Raw genomic sequence first — 22,076 nt, forward strand, 5'->3', positions numbered from 1 at the left:
ATGTTTTAAGTCATATTTTTTCATATGTTTCTTATTAGTGCAGCTGCAGAGACAAAAACAAGAAATGGATAGAAAGAGAAACAGATGGAGACAGAAAAATATTAATCACACAGAGCAGAAAGAGTTTGATTCTCTTATACTTATGGAGACAGATGCTGTTGTCTTTTTTAAGACAATGAATATTAATCCATGTAAGAACCATGAATTGAACTATTAATTGAGATTCACAACAAAATCTATATTCATAAAACTGTGTGTGTGTGTGTGTGTGTGTGTGTGTGTGTGTGTGTGTGTGTGTGTGTGTGTGTGTGTGTGTGTGTGTGTGTGTGTGTGTGTGTGTGTGTGTGTGTGTGTGTGTGTGTGTGTGTGTGTGTGTGTGTGCGCGTGGCATGTAGACCAATTCCCTGGGCCAAAGTAGGGCAGGAGAGCCTGGCATCGACTCAGCTTCCTGCATGAGTGACCTGAGGAAACAGTGTGTTGTGTCTGTGTGTGACTGTGTGACTGTGTGTGACTGTGTGTGTGTGTGCGTGTGTCTGTGTCTCCGCCCTACAGCAAGCTGCTGTCAAAGAGAGGGAGGAGCAAATGAACGCACCAGCGAAGGAGAGATAGAGAAAGAGAGGAGTGTAGTAGAGAGAGTTAGCATCTGTTGTTTCTGTGGCCGCTCAGCAGCACTGGACTGATTTTTAAACACACACACACATACACACACACATGCATACATATTTTCTCTCTGTGGCACACACCACTGCATACCTACACACACTTCTATTCACTCTATTCACACACACATTTACATCTTTCCGCTGGGGCTCTCTCACATGCTTGAATCCAACGTGGAACTGACGTTACGTTCTTCATCATCTCTCTCTCTCTCTGTTTCACACACACACACACACACACACATCTGCGCTCGTTCTCTCTCTCTCTCTCTTTCTCTCTCTCTCTCTCTCTCTCTATCTGGGTGTTTCTTTTCCTTTCATTCATATCCCGGGACTTTAAGCTTCACACCACATTCTCACACACACACACATACACACACACACACACACCCACACACACACACTGATCTGAGAGCCACTGTGCCGGCATCACATCGTGCGGACGTTGAGGCTGCCCGTCTGCCGTCAGCATGTGAGTACAGCTGAGCGGGATTTGGGAGAGACAGACCTGAAGTGATTTACTTGTTAACATCTTGCCTCTGGCAACATCTTGGCATCAGTGTTTATAGGTAACAGTTTAACCCTTATCTCTGTCTTTAGTTCTGGGAATCTGAGTGTTTTTGGGGGATGATGGTGAAGCTACTAGGGGATCAATAAAAACAACGCTGATCTTGTGAGTCTGTGGTGCTCTAACACTGTGTTATCCCTCTAATGACCAGTGATGCAGCATTTACATGTTGACTCCTGTGTTGTCTTTAGTCTGATGACTCTCACAATGTAAGAGATTATCAGAGATGTAGAAACACTGGTGATTTAGCCTCAACAATCTTTTTTCACTTTTTTTCCACTGACTTAAGTGAATTACTCTGATACTTTAGCTTGTGATGCAGGATTTGCTTTTCAAGATAAAGATGATGAAGATTACAGCTCTGACTTCGCAGCAGCATAGCTCTCAGCTTTGGTCTAAAAAGAGAAAATGATCAGAGCTGCAGCCCTGGCAGCACAGGCTTTGTCTCTCTGTTCAGGATTCAGTAACACTAATATCTTAGCTGCAACACAGACTTTGCTCTATAGATCACAAAGAGGAGCAGCGTCTCTGTGCAGCTCTACAGTGTCTTTGTTTCCATTCTTTTAGCACTGTCTCTGATTGATAAACTTCTCTCCTTTATTCTTTATCTCACTGTATCAGATGTGATTTTGCTGAAATGCATCACAGCTCTTATCACAGTCATTAATCTGTTTCCTATCATTTCTTTTCTCTCCCTTTTCATTCTTGTCTTGTTTTCTCTCTCCCTCTCTGTTTCTCTGTGTCTCTCTCGCTCTTAATCCCATAATGATGTGTCGAGGCGATGCGTGTTGATGATCTTAAAATTTGTACAGTATCTGGTAATTGAGATCACTCTTATGTCATGTTGAACCCAGGGAATCCCACAAGAATAAAACTGTTAATCCATCAATTCATAAAGGATTAGAGCTGAGATTGAAAACGCCAGACTGAGGTCAGCAATGAAAACATGAAGGTGAAAGCCAAAAATGAAAGTTTGAGCAAAAGGGCGCCTGATTTTCATGTTGTTATGGAAAGATTGGAGGCGTTTTTTTTGCTTCTGTTAAGTGTGGCGATCTGATTTTGGCATGAATCAAACCTAGTCCATGTTTACTGCACATCACCTTTGGCATGAAATGCAGCACGTTCACAGAGTGAATACCGGACACACAGAGGTGAACCTTCCTGTCCTCCAGCAAAAACAAAAATCTATCAAAGTCCTTTTTCCAAAACATCAATGTGTAGTTTTGAAACCATAGCTGTAGGAAAAAAGTTCATGTTCAGATCATGTTTGTCTGAGTATTTCAGTGATTTCAGACTTGCGTGACTTTGAGCTGCTTTAATACGATTTAGTTGTTCGTGTCCTTGAGTGTCAGTGTGTTAGATTAATGAATGCTTTCGGGGAAATCAGAGCTGTGATCTGGGTGTTGTAGGCTGGTATTGGACAGTGTTTAAAGGCTGGATTGTGTGTGTCGAGAGGTAAACAAGGAGAGGAAAACAGAAAGAGGCAGAAAAAGAGGAAAAACTATCAGGGGATACTGCAGGTTCCAGCTCCCTGTGTGTGTGTGTGTGTGCGTGTGTGCGCCCGTGCGTGCGTGCATGTGTGTGTGAGCGCCTGACTGTGTGTACCTCGAGTATGATTGAATTACTCAGGGTTAATTAGATTCTGTAGTCCACAGTAATGGTTCAGACACACACACACACACACACACATACACGCACACACACACACACACACACACACAGGGACATCCTTCAGAGGGGCTTTTTCAGGCTTATTGCCAGCGGCGTTGTCATCCGTGTGTTAGTTCAGAGGTTTCTGGGAAGCTGTGTGGTGTTAAGCAGACTAGAGGAGAGTCAGTGAGGATTTATTACAGCACACATCTGCTGTTATATGCAGCCACTCTGGATCAAAAACACCACATTTGACTGTCCTTGTGAGGCAGCAACCTGCTGGTTATTTTTACTTGCTCTCTGCTGGATGAAAACTATCATCCTAAAAGCCATGAACGCGCATCAGAGAGCACATTATATCATTTGTTTTTCCCACTTTGTGCATTTTCATAAATAATGTACATTTATAATTAAAGAGGCACAATGACATTTTTATGGCCACTAGAAAAAAATGGGTCAGAAACTAAAGTGTTTTTGCTGCATGTAGCAGGATGATACTAAAGCACAGGCCCGCCATGCAGTGTATGAGCAAATCATTGCTCTTTGCATTGATTGGCCAACCGGTTGCTCTCTCACAATTTACTACTTGTCATTCAGCTGATATGGGGGATACAATCAGTTTTTCCTGCCAATTAAACTAAAAGCGCTGTTCGAAAATTTGTTTTTGCATTTGTGTACAAAATCAGCACCTAAATTTGTGGTTTTGTACAGCTTTAAGCAGAAACATGGATTCACATGCTGATTATTAAAGTGCTATGTGCAAGGGTCAAAACGAGAAAGGAAACTAATTCAACCATTATTTGGCAACTCCTGTTTGTTTTCCTGATCTCTCAGTTGCTAAGTCAAACTTTTAACTTTGTTTTCCGTGGATCTGTAGCATGTCAGCCAAAGCGAAAATATGAGCCCAATGACTCCTTCAAAGTGCTGCACCAGTTATGCTGTGTCACACCACTGCTGAGCTGCTTGAACGTCACTGTGTGAAATCAGTGTGCATGTATAATGTGACTCTTGTGTTCAGTGAATAGTCGCCTGTTTGCCACCTACAGTTTGACATGTAGGCAGCTGAAGTCAGACTTGTCTGAACATGTCCAGCTGCTACGTATATGACAGCAGTGACATGGGTTTATAGTGTTCCAGTATGTCTGCCTGTCTTCAAAAAGATGGATATTCATTCATGTCAATCATTGTATGATAGACTTGTAAAGTGTAAAGCTGTTTTATTGGTTGTCGGCATGTTGGCGAGGGAAGGAGGAAATGGTTAAAAGTTAAGACTGAATGAAATTGATAACCTGGTTCCTGACCTTCAAACAGGTGTTGTGCACACCAGTGGTTGTTTTTGTCATTTGGAAGTTGGAAATGGACCAATCAGAGCTTAGTATGTGGTCTTAAGAGAAGGGACGCTATCTTTATACATTGCTAGCAAGCTACATATATAAAAAATATCATCTGAAAAATAAGTGAGTAAAGTGAAACTGATCATCAGGCTAGAATCTACAATAACAGATTTTTTTGGCCTCTCTAGTGCCAACCCTGTCTCCAAGATATTGCATTTATACACGACTAAACTGCAACAGCGGATACATTTTGTAGGAAATGTAATTGCTGGCTACAGATTCAGGTGATAATTCTCTAAAGCAAGCGACCCCTTTCACATTGTTTTCAGGTTTCAAGTACAGCAGCTTTAAACATGTATTTATTAATAATATTACATTCAGCATGTAAGATTAGCATTTACTGTCCTATTCTAGTAGAATCTGATGTCTGGTCGAAAGCTGACTATTGGTGTGTGTGTTTGTGTAAGCAGGTGTTTGATGGTGCTGTTATTGACATGGATCGAGTCTGATGTAACAGGAGTTAATATTCAGATCAAACAGACTATTAGATTATGGCTGTAGAGAATTTGTTGACAGCTCAGTGTGTGCGTCTGCATGTCTATGAGTTTGTGTGTATGCGTGCACCGAGAGTTGTGTGTCCGTCGCTGAGCAGGGTAATCCAGCACCGAGAGGATCCTTTCTGCACTCGAACATGAAAAATAAACTTGTGTGCTCGTTGTACGACAGACATTTGGAGGAGATGTGGTTTACGCTGAGAATGAACGCGCGCCTTCCTGTAGGCTGTGATTGTTCATGCTTCTGCACTCGCCTTTGATCCACGTACCGTAATGTGGTTTCTGAACTACTGAACAAAAGGTCATTGAAGCAAAAATCACTGTCTGTCTCTGCTTCTAACACGGAGCAACAGGTAGCTCTAAAAGTAGCTGAAATGGGATTCTCTGTAAATATTTAAATAGTAGATGAAAGGGTGATTTTTATAGGGAATTTGTTGGAAGATGGGAAATGATCAGACCTCTGCCAGTGCATTAAAGTCAAAAGCTAAGCCTGTCATCTCAATTCTTCTGGGTCTTACTCTGTTTGTCCTCTGTGTGTGTGTCTCTCTGTGTGTGCAGAGTACAGTCGTTTCGAGGCGAAGATCCATGACCTGAGGGAACAGATGATGACCAGCAGTGTCAGCTCCAGCTCCACGTCGCTCCGCTCCACACAGAAACGCACACTTTACGTCAGGTAACACAGATACACACACTCACACACACTGCAGCAGACAAAGGTGGCTGATTGTCCAGTGTCCTTCAGTGTGACACAACTATTATAAGGTCTTATCTCAGCTGTCTACTCTTACGTTTTGTGTGTGTGAGATGCTGAAAGAGAGGTTATCACATCTGAAATCACAATTAGATTGTCCGGCAAATACTGTCTCAAGCTCACACACAAACACATCCATCGCCTGTCAAGTCTTGATTTCTGTGTGTGTGTGTGTGTGTGTGTGTGTGTGTGTGTGTGTGTGTGTGTGTGTGTGTGTGTGTGTGTGTGTGTTTGTGTGTCCTTCTGTCCTTGTGTCATTCTTGTCCTCATCTGTCCTGGCTGATCAGTCCTCGCTGAATCACCCCTCTCGCCTCAGTTTCCTCTGTAGAGGCCAGAAGCTGCATTTTAGATCCTTTCTTCACAAGAATCTCAGTATTTGAAATATTGATTAAGCACTAGGTCAGCAGGTCCAAATAAGTCACATTGGGGAGAGCAATAATGTGGACACAAAGCCAGGTGAAGCAGCTTTAATGGTAACGCTGATGACTGAATCCACTGGGTAGGCTTTAAGGAAACATTTTTTACCTACAAATGAAAATAATTTGAAAACATGTTATCAGCCATTGTCTCTGTCAGCGGTTTGAATTCAAAAACCCAACTGTATTTTTATTGTTGATTTATATTTCATTCCTAGATCCAAAAACCAAAGAGAGAAGCCATGATCTCTCTTTGTGAATACAGGCAGACAGTGGGAGTTATGTGAGCGTTTAAACCCTCAGCTCAGACTGAGAGAAGGGGGTTTTACATTATTTGGGATGGCATCCAGTGGAATCCTCACTGAACTCTGGAAGTCAATTTAGTAGCACAAAGCCCTATGATGCTCTGTGTGTAAACCACATTAAGCTCCCACAATCACAGTGAAAACAGTTACTTCCTCTGCCACAGGGTGCAGTAAAATCAGCACACTGGTTAGAAAAATCTTTACTGTGTTTGTGGGTTTGCTGCATTATCATTTGCAATGATTTTGCCTGTTAGATAGGAACTAGATTAGATTTCTTTTGTGAGACATGAGAAGTAAAAAGATGGATGCTGTACTGTCTTTCATGGGTTTTTATTTGTGACAAAAACTTACTTTTACTAAAAAAATTTAAAAAACCCTCAAAACTCAGAGAAAAGCTCAGCTGACAATTATTGTGCATGAAAGGAACATCTGACCTGAACTGTGTGCAAGTGGCCTGGAAGGAAAAGGCCACAACAGCAACAGCAGCAGCAGCTGGGACATTCACCTTGAACTACACATACAGACTCACATAGACTGACTCACAAAACAGAGCAGGGCCGAGGTCACAGTCAGTACAGGGCGCTAGAGGCCAGAGGTTACATTCAGCCATCCAGGAGTGTGAAGGGATTTCTCCTTCACTAGGTCTTTAGGTAGAATGAGGCCTTAGAGCACGCAGGTCATTTAGCAGTAGGCCCTAAAAGCAATAGTTCCTTGTTTGTCTCTGGGATGGCTGAAAAATCACTGACAGCATCTAGCTGGTTATTCCCCAGACAGCAGTTGCCATGGCAACCAAGGTTGTAGTGCAGACCCTACGCATGATAAGCTGAGCCTGCGGTCGAGGGAGTAAATAGCCATTACAAACAGTCAGTTTCACATAGAGTCAGAGCGACTAAGTCCGCTCTAAGCAGGACAGATATACAACGTGACTGAGGTGAAATGTGATTTAATGTTTAGGATTAAGTGCCCAATGGAATCATTATTGACACATGTAAGGATGTGATGCGGTTCCATGAAGAAGAACTTTATTTGGACATGTAGTAAGTAAAGGGTTAAATGAAACTTAGTTCCATCAGCTCACAGATCACAGGGAGGTGTAGTCCAACAAGTGTGAGAGATGTATCTGGTTCTCTGAGAAAACAAGCTGATTATATTCACATCTGACTGAAATGTGATTCTGCTTTTTATTCCCTTCAGTTTCATTTATTAGAGTGTGTTAAAGTGGGACGTCCTCAACCCACAATACTATGTAAAACCTGTGTTGACCTACTTGGCAAAGCCACCACTGTGAACTGAAGACTTTAATAGTAATATATGAAGAAACATGACATTGCAGCTGCTTGCCGTCACCCTTGTTAAATTTTTAAGTAGTCACCCATAGGCATGATTATTATTAGCATAAATTAAGTGTGCACCCCCAGTTTTTGTGTGGTTAGTGAAGAGAAAGGGCCTGTCCACTCCTCATTTGATTAAATCAGAAGAAACCTGCATGAGGATGTTTATAAAATGATGCATTTGAGTGATATGATGCAATAATAATGAAGTTAAGTTCATTTGTCTGTTGTTTAGTGATGAAATTTCCAGCCTTTCCAAGAGTGACCTGGCATAGAGAGCAGTTACAGACACAGTAACAGAAAAATATTTCATCGAAAAACACAATCAATGTCAGTTGTTGTTTTTAGATAACTGCTGTACGAGAACAAGCAGGTTCACAGAGCAAAACTAAATCAAAGTCAGCTCCTTATCGAGTTTCCTGCATGGACTGCTCATTCAGCTTTAAATCATTTTGCAGTGAGTTTCACAGAAAGACATTAAAGACACAACATTTATTTCTGCTTATGAACAAACAGATGACAAAAAGACTAAGAGTCTGTTTGGCTCTGTGAGGCTTCACTTAGGTACAGCAGTGCTTTCATATCAGCACAGTAACATGTTCACAATGACAGTGTGAGCATGCTGATGCCAAGCAGGTATAATGTTTAATATGTTCACTGTTGAGGCTGATGGAAATACCATTAGTTAAGGAGGTATTTGATCATAAACAAAGTTTATGCTTGTACCCAATTTCATGGCAATTTGTCCAAACGTTGCCAAGACATTTCACTCAAAACCACACGCGTCAACGTGCTGGTGGGCCCAACATCAGTAGGTCTCATCCTCAGGGGACCATGAATGTCTGCGCAAAATTTCACGGTAATTCATCTGATAGTTGTTGAGATATTTCAGTGTAAGTGTGTCTACATTGCCATTCGTAGAGCCTCGCTGTTAGCATGGCAACACACATTGAACATAAACCAGGAGAAAAGCTGACAACTGTATAATCATAGATTTAATAAGGAAATTTCCATGTGTCAGGTAATTCTCATGACACCCCCGTACTATAATCAATTTACATCGTGAATGTTAATGACAACGTTCCTTCAAGTCGAGTCAAAATCAGGCCAGGATCATTTCATATGAGAAGTTCCTGTATCCGGTTACTGCCTATAAATGACCAATCAGGATGATGCAAATATAAAAAAAAAAGAAGCCTCTGACAGGCAGCTGATTGGTCATGGTGAGGCTGTTGGTGCGTGACAGATTGGGGGTGTCTGGTGCTTTGGGCTGCTGTGTGTGTTCATGCATGTACATACAGTATGTGTGTGTATATGCGTGTGGGGTTTTTACTGTATGCATGTGTACAATATGTAGAAACAGACTAACCTTTCCTCAGAGGAAATATCACTGAAGCAAGGTGACATACAGTATGTATTACTGTCCTTTGTATGAATGGTGTGTGTGTGTGTGTGTGTGTGTGTGTGTGTGTGTGTGTGTGTGTGTGTGTGTGTGTGTGTGTGTGTGTGTGTGTGTGTGTGTGTGTGTGTGTGTCTGTCCCCTCTCCTTATTTTACATTCGCACCATTATGGTTCTATTTTAAACACACTCTATAGCTCGATAGCTCGACATTGTAATTGTATATTTCACTGCACCTGTAAAGGCTGGCACGGCCACATTAGAACGACACACTACATTCTAGATTCTATGTTAAACTTATTTTTGTATTTACATTGAAATTAACGCACATAATAAATTATACAGCTGTTAGGTGTCCTTTTATATGTTTGTATTTTTCTGTTCCCAGAAGATTGAAAGTAAAAGTGTCTATAATCCTGATTTATTTATATTTATATATACCCTGCTGGTGTGTGTCCTTACAGTGTGTGAGGGTCTGATCATGACAAAACGTTGATGCATTGATCATAAATTGTGGTTTGAGGACTGTGTGTTGTGTCTTACTGGGTACTGAGAAATTATACCAGTCTCTACTGTACTGGTCTCCGATCCAGATCAGTTTCAAAGCATTTTAGTATTTTAGTGAGTGAAAACTGACATGACTAACTTGTAATTGACTGTTTTGTATTAGACAGCACTATCATGCAGCTTTTTTCACCCTGTGTTTTCACCTCTGAGACAAAGTACACATGCAGGAAAATGAGCATTCAGTGAGATGTTAATCTACCATACAGTTTGGGTAATACGTCACACTTCTGTCTGGAAGAAAAAGCCAGTGTAAAATGTGACTACCTATTTCTGTCACTAATTAAAGTGTGTTCCTTGACTCGAGTAATTATATTTCAGAGGTTTCCCACACAGGAGTTGAAATGACTGTAATGCTGAGAACAGGTAATTGATTTAGAGCTACGTTTACATAGCTGCGGCCTCAGTAATGCTACACATAATCAATCTGCTAGCTGCAACATCCTTTGGGATGTGTGGAACAGGTATATTTTTATATTTTATTTACTTTATTTTATGTTTTCTTAAACCATGAACTCTATGGCGTAATGACAGGGAAGGTTCATTACACTCTCACATCAGACAGCTGCCCTTTACTGTGGAGCCACTGGTGTAGATTCAACCCTGCACTAAGTGTTTACAGCATGATCCCGTAACCTTCCACGTGCTGTTTCTTTTACTGTCGTAGAACATTTCCAATGACTGCAGACGATACGTGGTAGCACTCAGTGCAAAGGTTGACTGCAATATAGTGTTGGCAGTAAGGGGCTGGATGTGTAAACTCAACACCTATGTAATTTTGAATGTTTGAATTTCCACAGGTTAACACACACACGCTGGAGTAAAGCCAGTCTAGATTACACACTGGAGTAATTAATATGTGCTCCGTAACGCAAGTAATTAGCTCTCGAGAGGCTCCCACATTAAACTGAGTTAAACTGAGTGTAATACTGAGAACAGGTGAATGATTTAGAGATGTACATACAGTAGCTGTGGCCTCAATAATACTACACACCATCCGTCAGTGTAACCTGCTGGCTGCCAAAGCGTTTAAGTCATTTGGGATGCGCATTTTTTTATTTTTTTCATATATTTTCTTCTCCAAGCATCCAAGCATTGACTCTGTGGAGTAGTGACATTATGAAGGAAAGAAGGTTATTTATACACTCACACCTGACAGCTGCCCTTTACCGTGTGTATCTGTGGACCCACTAATGTAAACACGACCCGTGCACTTCATGTTTACAGTGTATCCTGTAACCTTTCACATGCAATTTCTTTTACTATATTGGAACATTTTCATTTCTTATGATAAAACAGAAACAGCTCCAAATGTCGCACTAAGCCGAGCAGCCGCTGACACAGCAAACCTGCGTATGACCTGCTTAGTGGAAATTATACTCTTTACACATTCTCACGCATAAATTTTCTTCTAAGATAAAAATGCAGCTGAAACTGTAGACTAGGAAGATCTGGCTAGACTTTATTTTATAGGTTTGTGAGGTTATAATTTTTTATAAATAAAGTTTTTGAAGAGAGCCATGTAATTAAAGATCAATAGAGAGTGATATGTTGGTAAACCTCCAATTAATTCCAAATGCTGAATTTTTTTTAATTCAAAAGTCAACAGGTCAGTTAATATAAACAAACATACAATTTGGCATTCATGAAGAATAGTTTCCAATAATAAATGAATAATGAAGAAATATTTACTTGGGTTTAAATGGAGTGGTTTTACCTATTAGGTTTCTCTGCAAAATCAATATCAGCACAACGAAATGAAAATAACAATCTCCCAATCTTCACTCTGTGGTCAGTGTAATTAATACCAGAATACATCGTGTCTTCCAGGAGACTTTAAAACTTGGAGAAATTCTTAGGATATGATGAGACTTTGAAATAAACATTTTTATGAACTCCATTTCATGTTTCCTATCACTACCTGCTAATGCGTTAGCCCAGTTTACACCAGTGTAAAGGTTCATCTGCTCTGATGATCAAAGTTCCCTGCTGTAGCCTTAACAGTGGAGCAGCTTGACTGCAGCTGTTGTTCAGGTACCATCACAGTGTTGAAGTGTTGACCCTCTGGTCATAAGATCTGTGTTCATCGTCATGTCCAGTCTATTCTGATGGCGACACATTTTACCAGCCAGATAAAAATATAATGTCCTTTTTCTTTTATCATCTTTAAGGGTTAGGCTCACATCAATTAAATATAAGATGTTTTTTTGTGTGTGTGTGTGTGTGTGTGTGTATGTGTGTGTGTGTGTGTGTGTGTACGTACCTCTGTCTGATTTTCTCTCATGGTTTCATGGTTTTCCCTTCTCTGTCTCGGTTCTGTTTTATTGATGAAGGCAGTAGGGACTTTAGGGGATGCCTGTTATTTCAGCTCTAGTTCCTTTGCACACATGCATACACACACACACACACACACACACACACACACACACACACACACACACACACACACACACGCACACATATTGCTGGCCTACTTTCCCAGGTCTTTTCCCTCTGGACGGGTTTGGAGCTCTGTGGTCACAGAGACAGATCACCATTCAGACACAACACACACACGCACACACTCGCATAAACACACAACAGTGACACATAAATGCAAACAGGCACACAGACAGATGTGTGCAATTGCACACACACACACACACACACATACACACACACACACACACACACACACACACACACACATACATACACACAGGCATATACACAGGGACAAGGTCAGTAATTAAAAGTAATAGTGTAGGAAAAAAAATCCTCAGCTGTTTACTCTCTTATTTACCACTACAAATCTCTCGTTTGTCTCAAGTGTTTATCAAATTGTCAGTAGAAATCTGTAAGGCAACCTTAATTTTGTTTTTTCTAAACTCTGAACTGATTTCGTCACACAGGGTGAAATGTGATAATATTTATAAAATATTCTGTAAAAATAAAATGTGGTTACTTATTTAGTACAATGTAAAATAAAAGGCATTAATTCATCAATGTCATCAAATTATTACCAGTCAGTCATGTCTCTGCAGCCTGTAGCAGACTGGTTCTACACACTGAAGCTGGGTTTATCACTGCTCTAGATGTATGTGTGTAACGTGAAGCTGCGTCTCTCTGTCTGCAGAGCGTTGTTCGACTACGATGGAAGTGCATCTGATCTGAGCGCGCCCAATCAGGCCCTGCCGTTTCACTTCGGGGATATCCTCCACGTGAGCAGCGCTGGTGAAGAGGAGTGGTGGCCCGCCCGTCACCTCAGCCCCCCGCCCCCGAACTGCCCCGAAGTCGGGGTCATCCCCAGCCGCAGGAGGTCAGAGTTCAAAAGGGTTTATGACAGGAGCGGGTGGTTGATTTTATTGATTCAGTCAACTCAAGTCTGTGGCTACACTCACATGACATACTCCTCTTGCTGCAACATATCTATCTCTGATTTGAGCTTACTAAAGCCATCAGTGCTGTTGCTGTTTCCTGCTTCCACACTACTTCTGCTCTTCATATAGCATTTCAGCTAGCCCCACCTCCACCCCATTATCCAGCTGTAGTATCCCAGTCTACAGTGTTTTTCCCATGAGGGAAGTAAGTATTGTTGTTGCCCGCTCCTGGCTGTCCTGAGCTTGGCGAGGTGGCAACAAGGTCAAAGCCTGACGCCAAACATCAGCACTGTTGTACATCCTCTACATTCACAATTCCACATGAGTTGGCTGACTGAATTGCTGCTTTTATTTCTTAAGTCCTCCTCTGATCCGCTCTGTGACGTTGGTGCAAAATGTTACCAACATAAAGACATCAGGGCCTTGTGATTTCAGCTCCTCACAGTTTCAAATCAGTTTCAGTTTACGTGTCATTTTACTGTTGGCTCATAACCCTGCAAGCATCGTCATCATCATGTAGAATCTGCTGAATGTAAACCTGTGAAGAGGTGCTGACTCTATATCTCTCTCTCCCTTCACCGTGGAGGAGGTGACAGAAAGATAAGTGAAAGAGGGAAGGAGGGATTAGAGGCAACAAGGGTGAGTGGGAGTAAGTGAAGGAGTGAGCGAACGGAAGATGGGTGGGATGGATGTAGAGACTGTCACACAGGGGTATGGACGGTGGGGAATAAATAGACTGAGGCTGGCTGAGTATCTGGGGTGTTAGAGGTGGGTGCATTAAGGTAATAGAATAAATGTTAATAGGTGTTATGATAAAAGACCATTATAACTTAACTTAGTGTAGGCTGAGGTTTTAAGATATGAAGTATTAAAGAAGATATTGGAACACACCCACCAGAGGTTTGGGTGTCATTAGAGGCATTAAAACAGCAGATATTAGAACATGCAGTATATTGAATTGTTAGAGGCTGATGTAATTTGATATGTGGTATGAGTAATGCGAAGTTAATTAATGACATTAGCATTCAGTCTTTTGATATCGGCTGTTTAGCCCATCCTCTGTCTGTCCCTCCTCTCCTCTCTTTTCCTTCTCTCCTCCTCCTGCCACCTCTCTTCTATTCTCCTCTTTTCTCTGCATATATACCAGCTCCCCTCTTTCACCTGGCGTGGCCTCCTCTCTGCCTTCTTCTTTTTCTCCCCTTCTCTCCTCTCTACATCTCCTCCTCTCCCCTACTTCTCTGCTCCTCTCCTCTTCCTCCTGTCATCTTTACTTTTCCTCTCCTCTGCTCTCCTCCTCCTCCCCCACTCCACCTCTTCTCCTGCTGTTCTCTTCCTCTCTCCTCTTCTTTCCGTTACTTCTCCTCTCCTCCTCTCCTCCTCTGCTCTCCTCCCTTCCCCTGTCTTCACCTCCTCCTCCTCGTCCTCTCCTCTCTTCCACTCCTCTTCATCCTGTCCTGCTTTTCCACTCCTCTTTGTGTCCTCTCCTCCTCCTCCTCTCCTCATTCTTCTCTTCCTCTATCTGTTTCACCTGTAGCCCCTCATCTCTTCACCTCTCTCCCCTCCTCATCATCTTCTTGTCTTGTTATTTGTTCCTCTCTTCCTCTTCCTCCCCTCTTCTCTCCTCTTCTTTCTCTTCCTCCTCTCCTCAAGTAAAATAACCAATAGTTTTTGGAAATTACATTTTAATCATGTTCTTTGTAAGAAGGAAAGAAGAGAAGAGGACTATTGAAAGTAAAAAGTAAAGACAACTTATTTGCTGATGCAGTGTAAACATGCTGTGGTGATGCTATTGTTTGGTTGTAAAACCTTTCAGAGCTGAGCTGTCGTCAGGGATTAAAACTGAAGCACGGCCTTTTTCCTTTCGTTATTATAGTAAATTCTGCTGTGGTCCACAATGCTGCTGGTTTGTTTTCAGTGACAGTTGTCCGGCTGTTTACACATATTAGGAAGCTAAACGCTGCATTATTGTAGACTTTTGTGCAAAAACACATCTGACCTCAATTATAAAACGAGGCTTCAAGAAAGAAACAGGCCCCTTAACTGAGACACTGGAGATTCACCTTATTTGAAATTCAAGCAGTGAACATGATCAGCAGCAGGAAATGGTCCAGCACAGGAAGTGACAAATCTAAATTTAAACCTGCGGGACAAAAATGTCTCCAAAGCAGGAGCAAGCAGACTGTCTGTGAAGGGAAAATGTCTTTTCTATCCCATGGCTGACGTAGTTCGCTCTTGTCGCTGTCTCTTATCCCTTTGCATTTATTATAAGGTAATCGCAGCCCATTCAGAACAGTGGACATGAACGTGCTATTTCCTCTTTACTGTCAAGTTACAGAATATCTGGATATTAAACGCCACAATTCATAGTGATGCTCATAGATGATGTACAGCAGATCCAAGAATAATTAAAGTGTCATAGGCTAAAAAATTAATCTCTGAATAAATGGATATTGTGTGATATTTTGGCTTTTGTTTGTATATTTTTAGAGATGAGATCTGATATAGTGGATGTGAGGTTAAACTACTTTCAGAGTTTCAGGGAGCACAATATTTTAAAATGCATCATGTTGATTCTGTCTTTACAATTTTGATCCACGGGGGGAAAATCATCATCATCAGAACTCATCATTTTTTGTGTCAACAATCACTGTTGTGTAGGCAGCGTTTAAGCATGATGAAACTAAACCACTGAAAGATGAGATGATGTCTAAATATTACAGGAAGGTCACATGATGTTTCTGAAATGCTTAAATGCAAATGTTTCTGCATATACCCGTCGCTAACTACCATTACCTACTGTTGCTTTCTCATCCTGTCTTTTTTTGGCATCTGTCCCTTCTCAGCATTTTTCTTATTTTTTTTTTTCCTTCCTTCCTTCTGTCTTCCAGGGCAGAGAAGAAGGAGAGGTCGAGGTTAAAGACGGTCAGAGTGACGAGGTCTCAGGACAGATCGGTGAGCAGCGACTTGTCATAAAAACCTTTAAGGGCTGTAATACTTAATAAAATTAAACAGAAACCACTATCTGTTTCAAAGCAGCAATTTGTCACAGCATCCATCTGATTACATTCCAATTAAAGAACCACAAAACCTTATGTGAGCAGAATAATTCTCAACTACTTGCTGCAAGTTTGGAAACCAGTAGTTTCTGGCTGTGCAGTCATATCATCAGTTCATGCTGTCTATGAGAGCAGAGCAGTGAAGTCATAAGAAATAGCAAGTCTCCCTTTTCAACCATAACATTGGAAATAAAGGTTGAAATAAAGAATTAACTCTGTTTATGAGAGTTTGCTATTATTCTCTTGTGTGTGTTAAACATTCTCAAATTACAGCTGTTTAGGGTAAATGTTGGCAGATTAATAAAAGTGCAGAACCATCTGTTGTGCAATAGCTGCATTGCATTATCTAAAAAAAAACTGCAGACCAAGATAAACCATGAATACTATATAAAACTCATTACAACTTATTTTCCGTGAACTTCAGTTTTAAGATGAAAATTAAATGTGAGTGTATTGCAATGCTGTTAAAGCAGGAGGTGGTTTTTCTTGTCTTATTTACCTGTCCACATAACTACAGTTAACTGTATTATTCATCGTATTTAAGTTGTCTTACTATGAGATCACAACAACTGATTATGTTAAAGAATATAATTAGTCAGTAATTCACCTTTAATCCAATACGTTATGGCAAGACAAGATATTTCTGTTGTATATTTTATACAAAGGGTAATTTCAGATCAGGGATTTCTGGCACAAACTCATCTACCTCCAAAGATCATGGAGAAAAGAAATAGTTTTAAGGGATAAAAAGTCTTTATTTTATTTTGTTTTATACTTTGTTGTGAGACCATGGTAATTGAAAGTGCCTTACATAAATCATTGAGACTAAAATAATAACAAAATGTCCACCTAAAAATAAAATACAAGGATAGAACTGCAGCACAGGTCTAAAAGCAGCTAAATGTTTAATTAAGAGCAGAGGCTGAAAATGTATTCCAAGCTCAGGAAGTACAGCAGAGCAGCTAAAAGCAGCTTCAACAGGGAGTGTCATCCTAAGAAAAACTATAGTCGATCAGTTCAGCAGGTGCCCAAAAGCATTCGTTAGCATTTAACTGACAAAACCCTCCAGCAGCCGTAGGAATTAGGACACTGGCCCATCAGGAGCAAAGGAGGAAAAAGTTTGACGTTGTTAAAGAGCCTCAATGTCCATGACTCATTTGTAGTCAACACATCAGTGAGTCGAAGAATTCCTGACTAAAATATTTGAAAGTCAGTCCCAGCCTCTCCATTTGTTTCCAGGAAAAGTGTTAATTAAAGATTAATTTAAAAATACACTAACTAGTGATATTTGTGATGTAGAAAGTTGCTCTCTAAGTTCAGATGCGAGGCGACGACGTGACTTTAATCACGCTTCACACAGCGTGACAGTGGGAGCTGACACACGGGTCTAACACAAGCTATTGATATCACTGTGTTGTCAGCTCCCTCTGTTTTCCTCGCACCGTGTGAATCAGCAACTCTGCATGGTGAAGAACTGATAATTAAAAATTATCACACACACATACTCACACATGCTGTATCTCCTGGCACAGTGCTATGAGAAATATGCAATTAGTCTAACTTTGTATGTGTGTGTGTGTGTGTGTGTGTGAGATGACTAGAGAGCCCATGAGCTTTCAAAGAGCGATTCTGCTGATGACAGTCAAGATACTGTTATGATCATCTTGGGTATGATGATTAATGCCATATCTCTCTCTCTCTCTCTCTCTCTCTCTCTCTCTCTCTCTCTCTCTCTCTCTCTCTCTCTCTCTCTCTCTCTCTCTCTCTCTCTCTCTGCAGGACCAGGATGATAAAGGTAAGTGTTCTCTCAGTGACACCTGCTGGTCAGTACATGTGACTCCAGCTCCACTGTGTAGCGTGCACTCCACCTCCTCCGCAATCTTCTCTGTTTAAATCCTCCTTCAAGTTCCTCCTCCTCACTCCCGTTCCTGGATGGAGGAAGAGGAACACGATGGAGAGGGAGAAACGGACACTGTGATGTTTGAGGTCACTCTCCAGGATAGTTCAGTTCAATCAGTTCTGAGAACATACAAAGAGTATAGCTGTAAGTCAGCCAACAACCAAAAGTGTTGCCGTCTTTAAAACTTCAAAGAAAAAGTCCATAAAAAAAAAACGTGTTTCAAATGTAAGTGATGAAAGAAGAAATCCACGGTCCTCATCCTGTGAAAAAATGTTGAGTTGGACTAATTAAGTGAATGATTTTGTCCCTGGTGGCTTAGGAAAGGATCTTTATTTAAGTAAAAGCACCAACACCACAACTTAAAAATACTCAGTTACCAGTAAAGATTGTGGATTTAAAGTCCTACTTCACTTCAGCCAAAAAATAATTAGTTACAGTGTAACAACAGTATTTTAATATTGTGGCAGGCTGCTGAGAGCTTATTGTACTCATTGTATATACATTTTATTACTTTATAGCAATGCCTTGTATTTTATATGCTCCTTATAGGTTTTTAATTTGTAAAAAGTATTGTTTTTCTCTCTGAGATGTAGCCGAGTAGACGTATAAAGTAGCATAAAATCAAAATACTCAAGTACACCAAAGTACTTGAATAAATGTTCTGGGGGGTTTTCCTTCCACACAGAACTCATCTATTTATTTCCACATAAAGTCAGATTCAGGCTTCTCTTTTCATCCAGTGGAAAATGCAAACTGCACAACATTTAATGACAGCAAATTATTTTGTCTGACAAAGTAAGAAAAGGAGCATGTACTGTTTTTTTCTGGTTATCTCAGTTTGGACTTGAGACCTTTTGTAAAATCCTGCATTACAAACTGGAGGTGTGGGGTTGACAGAAGAGACGCTACTGCTGTGTATTATGGGATGTTGTAGGAGCCAGTGTTTGGAGTTTGAAGTCAGAATATCTGAACCTCTGCTGCTTTGATTTTGACCATTCTTTTTTTTTTTCCTTTTAATATGTCTCTCACAAGTCTCCCAACTTTGTGGAAGTACAACGCTAAATTTCTGGAGTGCCCCTGAAACATTTCTCCTTTATTACATTTGGAAAAGTACTACATTTCTGGCTGCTTTTCAGAGGAATCCTCTGGACTTAGTTTTACCTTTCCTAATGTAATAAAGGAGACATATGAAAGGAAGTAATTAAATGTATTTTCTTTTGGAGACTGTAATATTCCAGTGTCCACATACTTTTGGCCATGGCACACATGTTTGGGTAGGGATTGTACAATGCATAAATGGATGTAATGAGACTGTGCTGCTGACTGTGTGTGTGTGTGTGTGTGTGTTTTAATTTTATAAGTTAATGTGTGTCAGTGATTGTGTGATATAGAAAGAATGGAAATGTATGTGTTTGTTTGTATCTGTGTTTGTATGTGTGTTTGTTGCTGACTCTGACCTGTCTTGTCCTTCCAGAGCTGGTAACCTCTGGCACCAGCGATAGTGAGAGTAGTTCCTGTAAGTCTAGACCCTCCTCTGTCTTTCTTTCTCTTCCTCTCTCTCTCTCTCTCTCTCTCTCTCATGCTCTCTCTCTCTTCCACTGCTCACACTTCTTTATTTTGTTTTTTACTTTTATTTGAACCTCAGCTACTTCATGTAGCTGCTGGTATATGTGTGTGTGTGTGTGTGTGTGTGTGTGTGTGTGTGTGTGTGTGTGTGTGTGTGTGTGTGTGTGTGTGTGTGTGTGTTTATCCGTGTGTCCTTGTGGGAGTGTCATGCATACATGCACATGTGTATTTGTGTGTTGTAATTATTGTGTTTTCATGTGCATGTGAGTGTTTCTGTGAGTGTGTTTTTTGTGTGTGCGTGCAAGTTAGCTTTCTCTGCTTCTCCAGCCGGCTTTTCCAGAGCTGTTGAAGAAGTGTAGTCAAAAGTAGAAAAGGATGAGGGTGTGTTTTGATGTCGGTAATCCCGTCCACTGTGCCTCTAAATGTGACCATCATCTTTATCTGTCCAATCAGCTGGCCAGGAGGAGACCGTCCTCACCTACCAGCCTGTCATGCAGCAGGAAGGTCAGTGCTCAACTCAAATATATCATTTATTTTAGTTTGACCACCTTTATGTTATTCAGTCTGTGGAAGTATAGTTACAGAAGACACTCACCAACACACGGTACTGTACATCGATTTGATAAAAAAACACAAAATACCATCTTTTTTTTATCTGTAGAGTAAAACTCTTCAGTTATATTTGGGAATTTTGTAATAAAGATAACATTTGGGTCATAAAAGCATGGATACAGACATTGTGAAACTAAAAAGCTGTCATTAGAATTAGCCAGACATAAAAAGTTCATGCTGTGCAGCCAAACTTTGTTCAAACAAACAGAGAATTATTGTAAAATATGATGGAGTTTACAAACCTTCCAAAGATATATATGATAGGTGGTTTTGTTGGCCTGTTGGTGGCAGTAGAAACAAGCTTTAAACACAACACTGACATGTTGTCACGTATAAAGTGTGTTATGGTCAACATGTAACAAGCAAGTCAGTTTACAAATCTGGCAGACATGAAGCAACATTAGCATTAATTTTGGGTCGTGTTTCTGTCCTACTGATGAATGTAGCTCTCTGTCTTCACCAACTCCTGAGGTAAATATCTGGCTCTTTAGCTGCTAAATGGGTCAACTTTGTCTGTGCACTGTTTGGTACTGAGCAGGTAGGTCATGGTGTGTTTATCAGAGTTTTGTCACTGAAAGCAGTGACAGTGAACTAAAACTGCAAAACCAGAACAATAAGCTAAAAGAGGCTAAAAAGCTCCGTAGAGCTGAAGGGAGCTGCAGAGTCAGATGATAATTCTCTGTGGACTTGTCACTATGAGCAGTACCTTTCATGTTACACAGTAATTTGACCCATCATTAATATAGAAATGTAATTAGTGCAGCTTTAAAGCTACTTCAACAGAATGAAAGGAGGAAAATGGAGAGCATCATTTAGCTAATCTTATTGTGTCTATTTGTATTAATGTGCTTTGCTTTGCTTTGCTTGTCATTTTTTTAGTTAATTACACACGGCCAGTCATTGTGCTCGGACCAATGAAAGATCGGATCAACGATGACCTCATCTCTGAGTTCCCTGATAAGTTTGGCTCCTGCGTCCCACGTGAGTTTCTGAACTGTGTGACGAATCTGAGTGGTGACCTCTAAAACACAGAAACTCTGCATATGAGACGTACGCGTGTGACCTTCACTCACATTACGAAAACTATAAAATCCTGTTTATGGTGCTGGAATGAACGCTGACACTTCAGCCCACATTGATGTGACTACAGGAGATGTGTCTATAGATGGACATTTTTATGACCTCACTTAAAGTTGATGTTTAGCTTCTTTTAGTTTTAGCTTAAAACAAAACTGTAAAGAAAATATGACAGACAGTTACCTACTGCGTTTATTAACTGTCACTATTCCCAGACACTTTGAAGAGATGACTTTGTTTGACAGGCAGCTTGAAAATGAAAACTGTAAAATTAGGTTCCAGAAGAGCTGTGAATTGAAAGTTAAAGGTCAAATCAAAAATTAAAATGAATAAATCCAGAAAATATATGTAATTTTTTTTTAAAGTTTTAAAACCTGAAAAACTTCTTCAAAACTTCAAAAAGGTTTCTTGGAAGTGAACAGGGAGCTGGAACACCTCCATCTTTACATTATCCTTTTTTTTTTTTTACAAGATATAAGAATAAAATATGTAATGAAATATATGCATGAGTTGAATATAGAGATTGAGATACAGATACATTTATACTTTTTATTTATTATTATTATTATTATTATTATTTTGTTTTATTTTATTTTAATGATGTTTTTCTAGAGAAAAGTACATAACTTCAGCAAAAAATCCCAAATTAGTTATGCAATAAAGTGCCATAAAAAAAACTAATAAAAGATAATAATATGATCATATTTATTTTTAAATAATACTCTGGTCTGTGTGTGACACCTCTGATGTTCAGACACAACGCGGCCGCGGCGAGACTACGAGGTGGACGGCAGAGATTACCACTTCATGTCCTCCAGAGAGCTCATGGAGCGAGAGATCCAGGAGCATAAATTCATCGAGGCTGGACAGTATAACAACCATCTGTATGGAACCAGCATACAGTCTGTCAAAGAAGTCGCTGACAAGGTGAGACACTGAGAGACGTTACGCATGGAAGAGAGAACATGAGGAGAG

At 40.4% G+C, this 22,076-nt stretch overlaps 1 protein-coding gene across 6 annotated transcripts in view; it reads left to right on the top strand.

Annotated features, from left to right (window-relative positions):
* The window catches only part of LOC130170514 (discs large homolog 1-like protein), a 108,135-nt gene that overhangs the window by 79,028 nt on the left and 7,031 nt on the right, over positions 1–22,076 (top strand). For 4 of the 6 annotated variants that reach the window (XM_056377846.1, XM_056377841.1, XM_056377843.1 and 1 more), the window contains 8 exons: positions 5,324–5,438; positions 12,647–12,829; positions 15,779–15,842; positions 17,726–17,741; positions 19,321–19,362; positions 19,866–19,916; positions 20,904–21,005; positions 21,856–22,028. In XM_056377846.1, coding sequence (XP_056233821.1) covers positions 5,324–5,438; positions 12,647–12,829; positions 15,779–15,842; positions 17,726–17,741; positions 19,321–19,362; positions 19,866–19,916; positions 20,904–21,005; positions 21,856–22,028 — 746 coding nt within the window. Of the gene's footprint in view, positions 1–616; positions 1,132–5,323; positions 5,439–12,646; positions 12,830–15,778; positions 15,843–17,725; positions 17,742–19,320; positions 19,363–19,865; positions 19,917–20,903; positions 21,006–21,855; positions 22,029–22,076 lie in introns of those variants that run through there. The other 2 variants (XM_056377845.1, XM_056377842.1) reach the window with 2 other exon arrangements.

The sequence above is a fragment of the Seriola aureovittata genome, chromosome 6 (genome assembly GCF_021018895.1).
Source record: "Seriola aureovittata isolate HTS-2021-v1 ecotype China chromosome 6, ASM2101889v1, whole genome shotgun sequence".
Taxonomy (NCBI): domain Eukaryota; kingdom Metazoa; phylum Chordata; class Actinopteri; order Carangiformes; family Carangidae; genus Seriola; species Seriola aureovittata.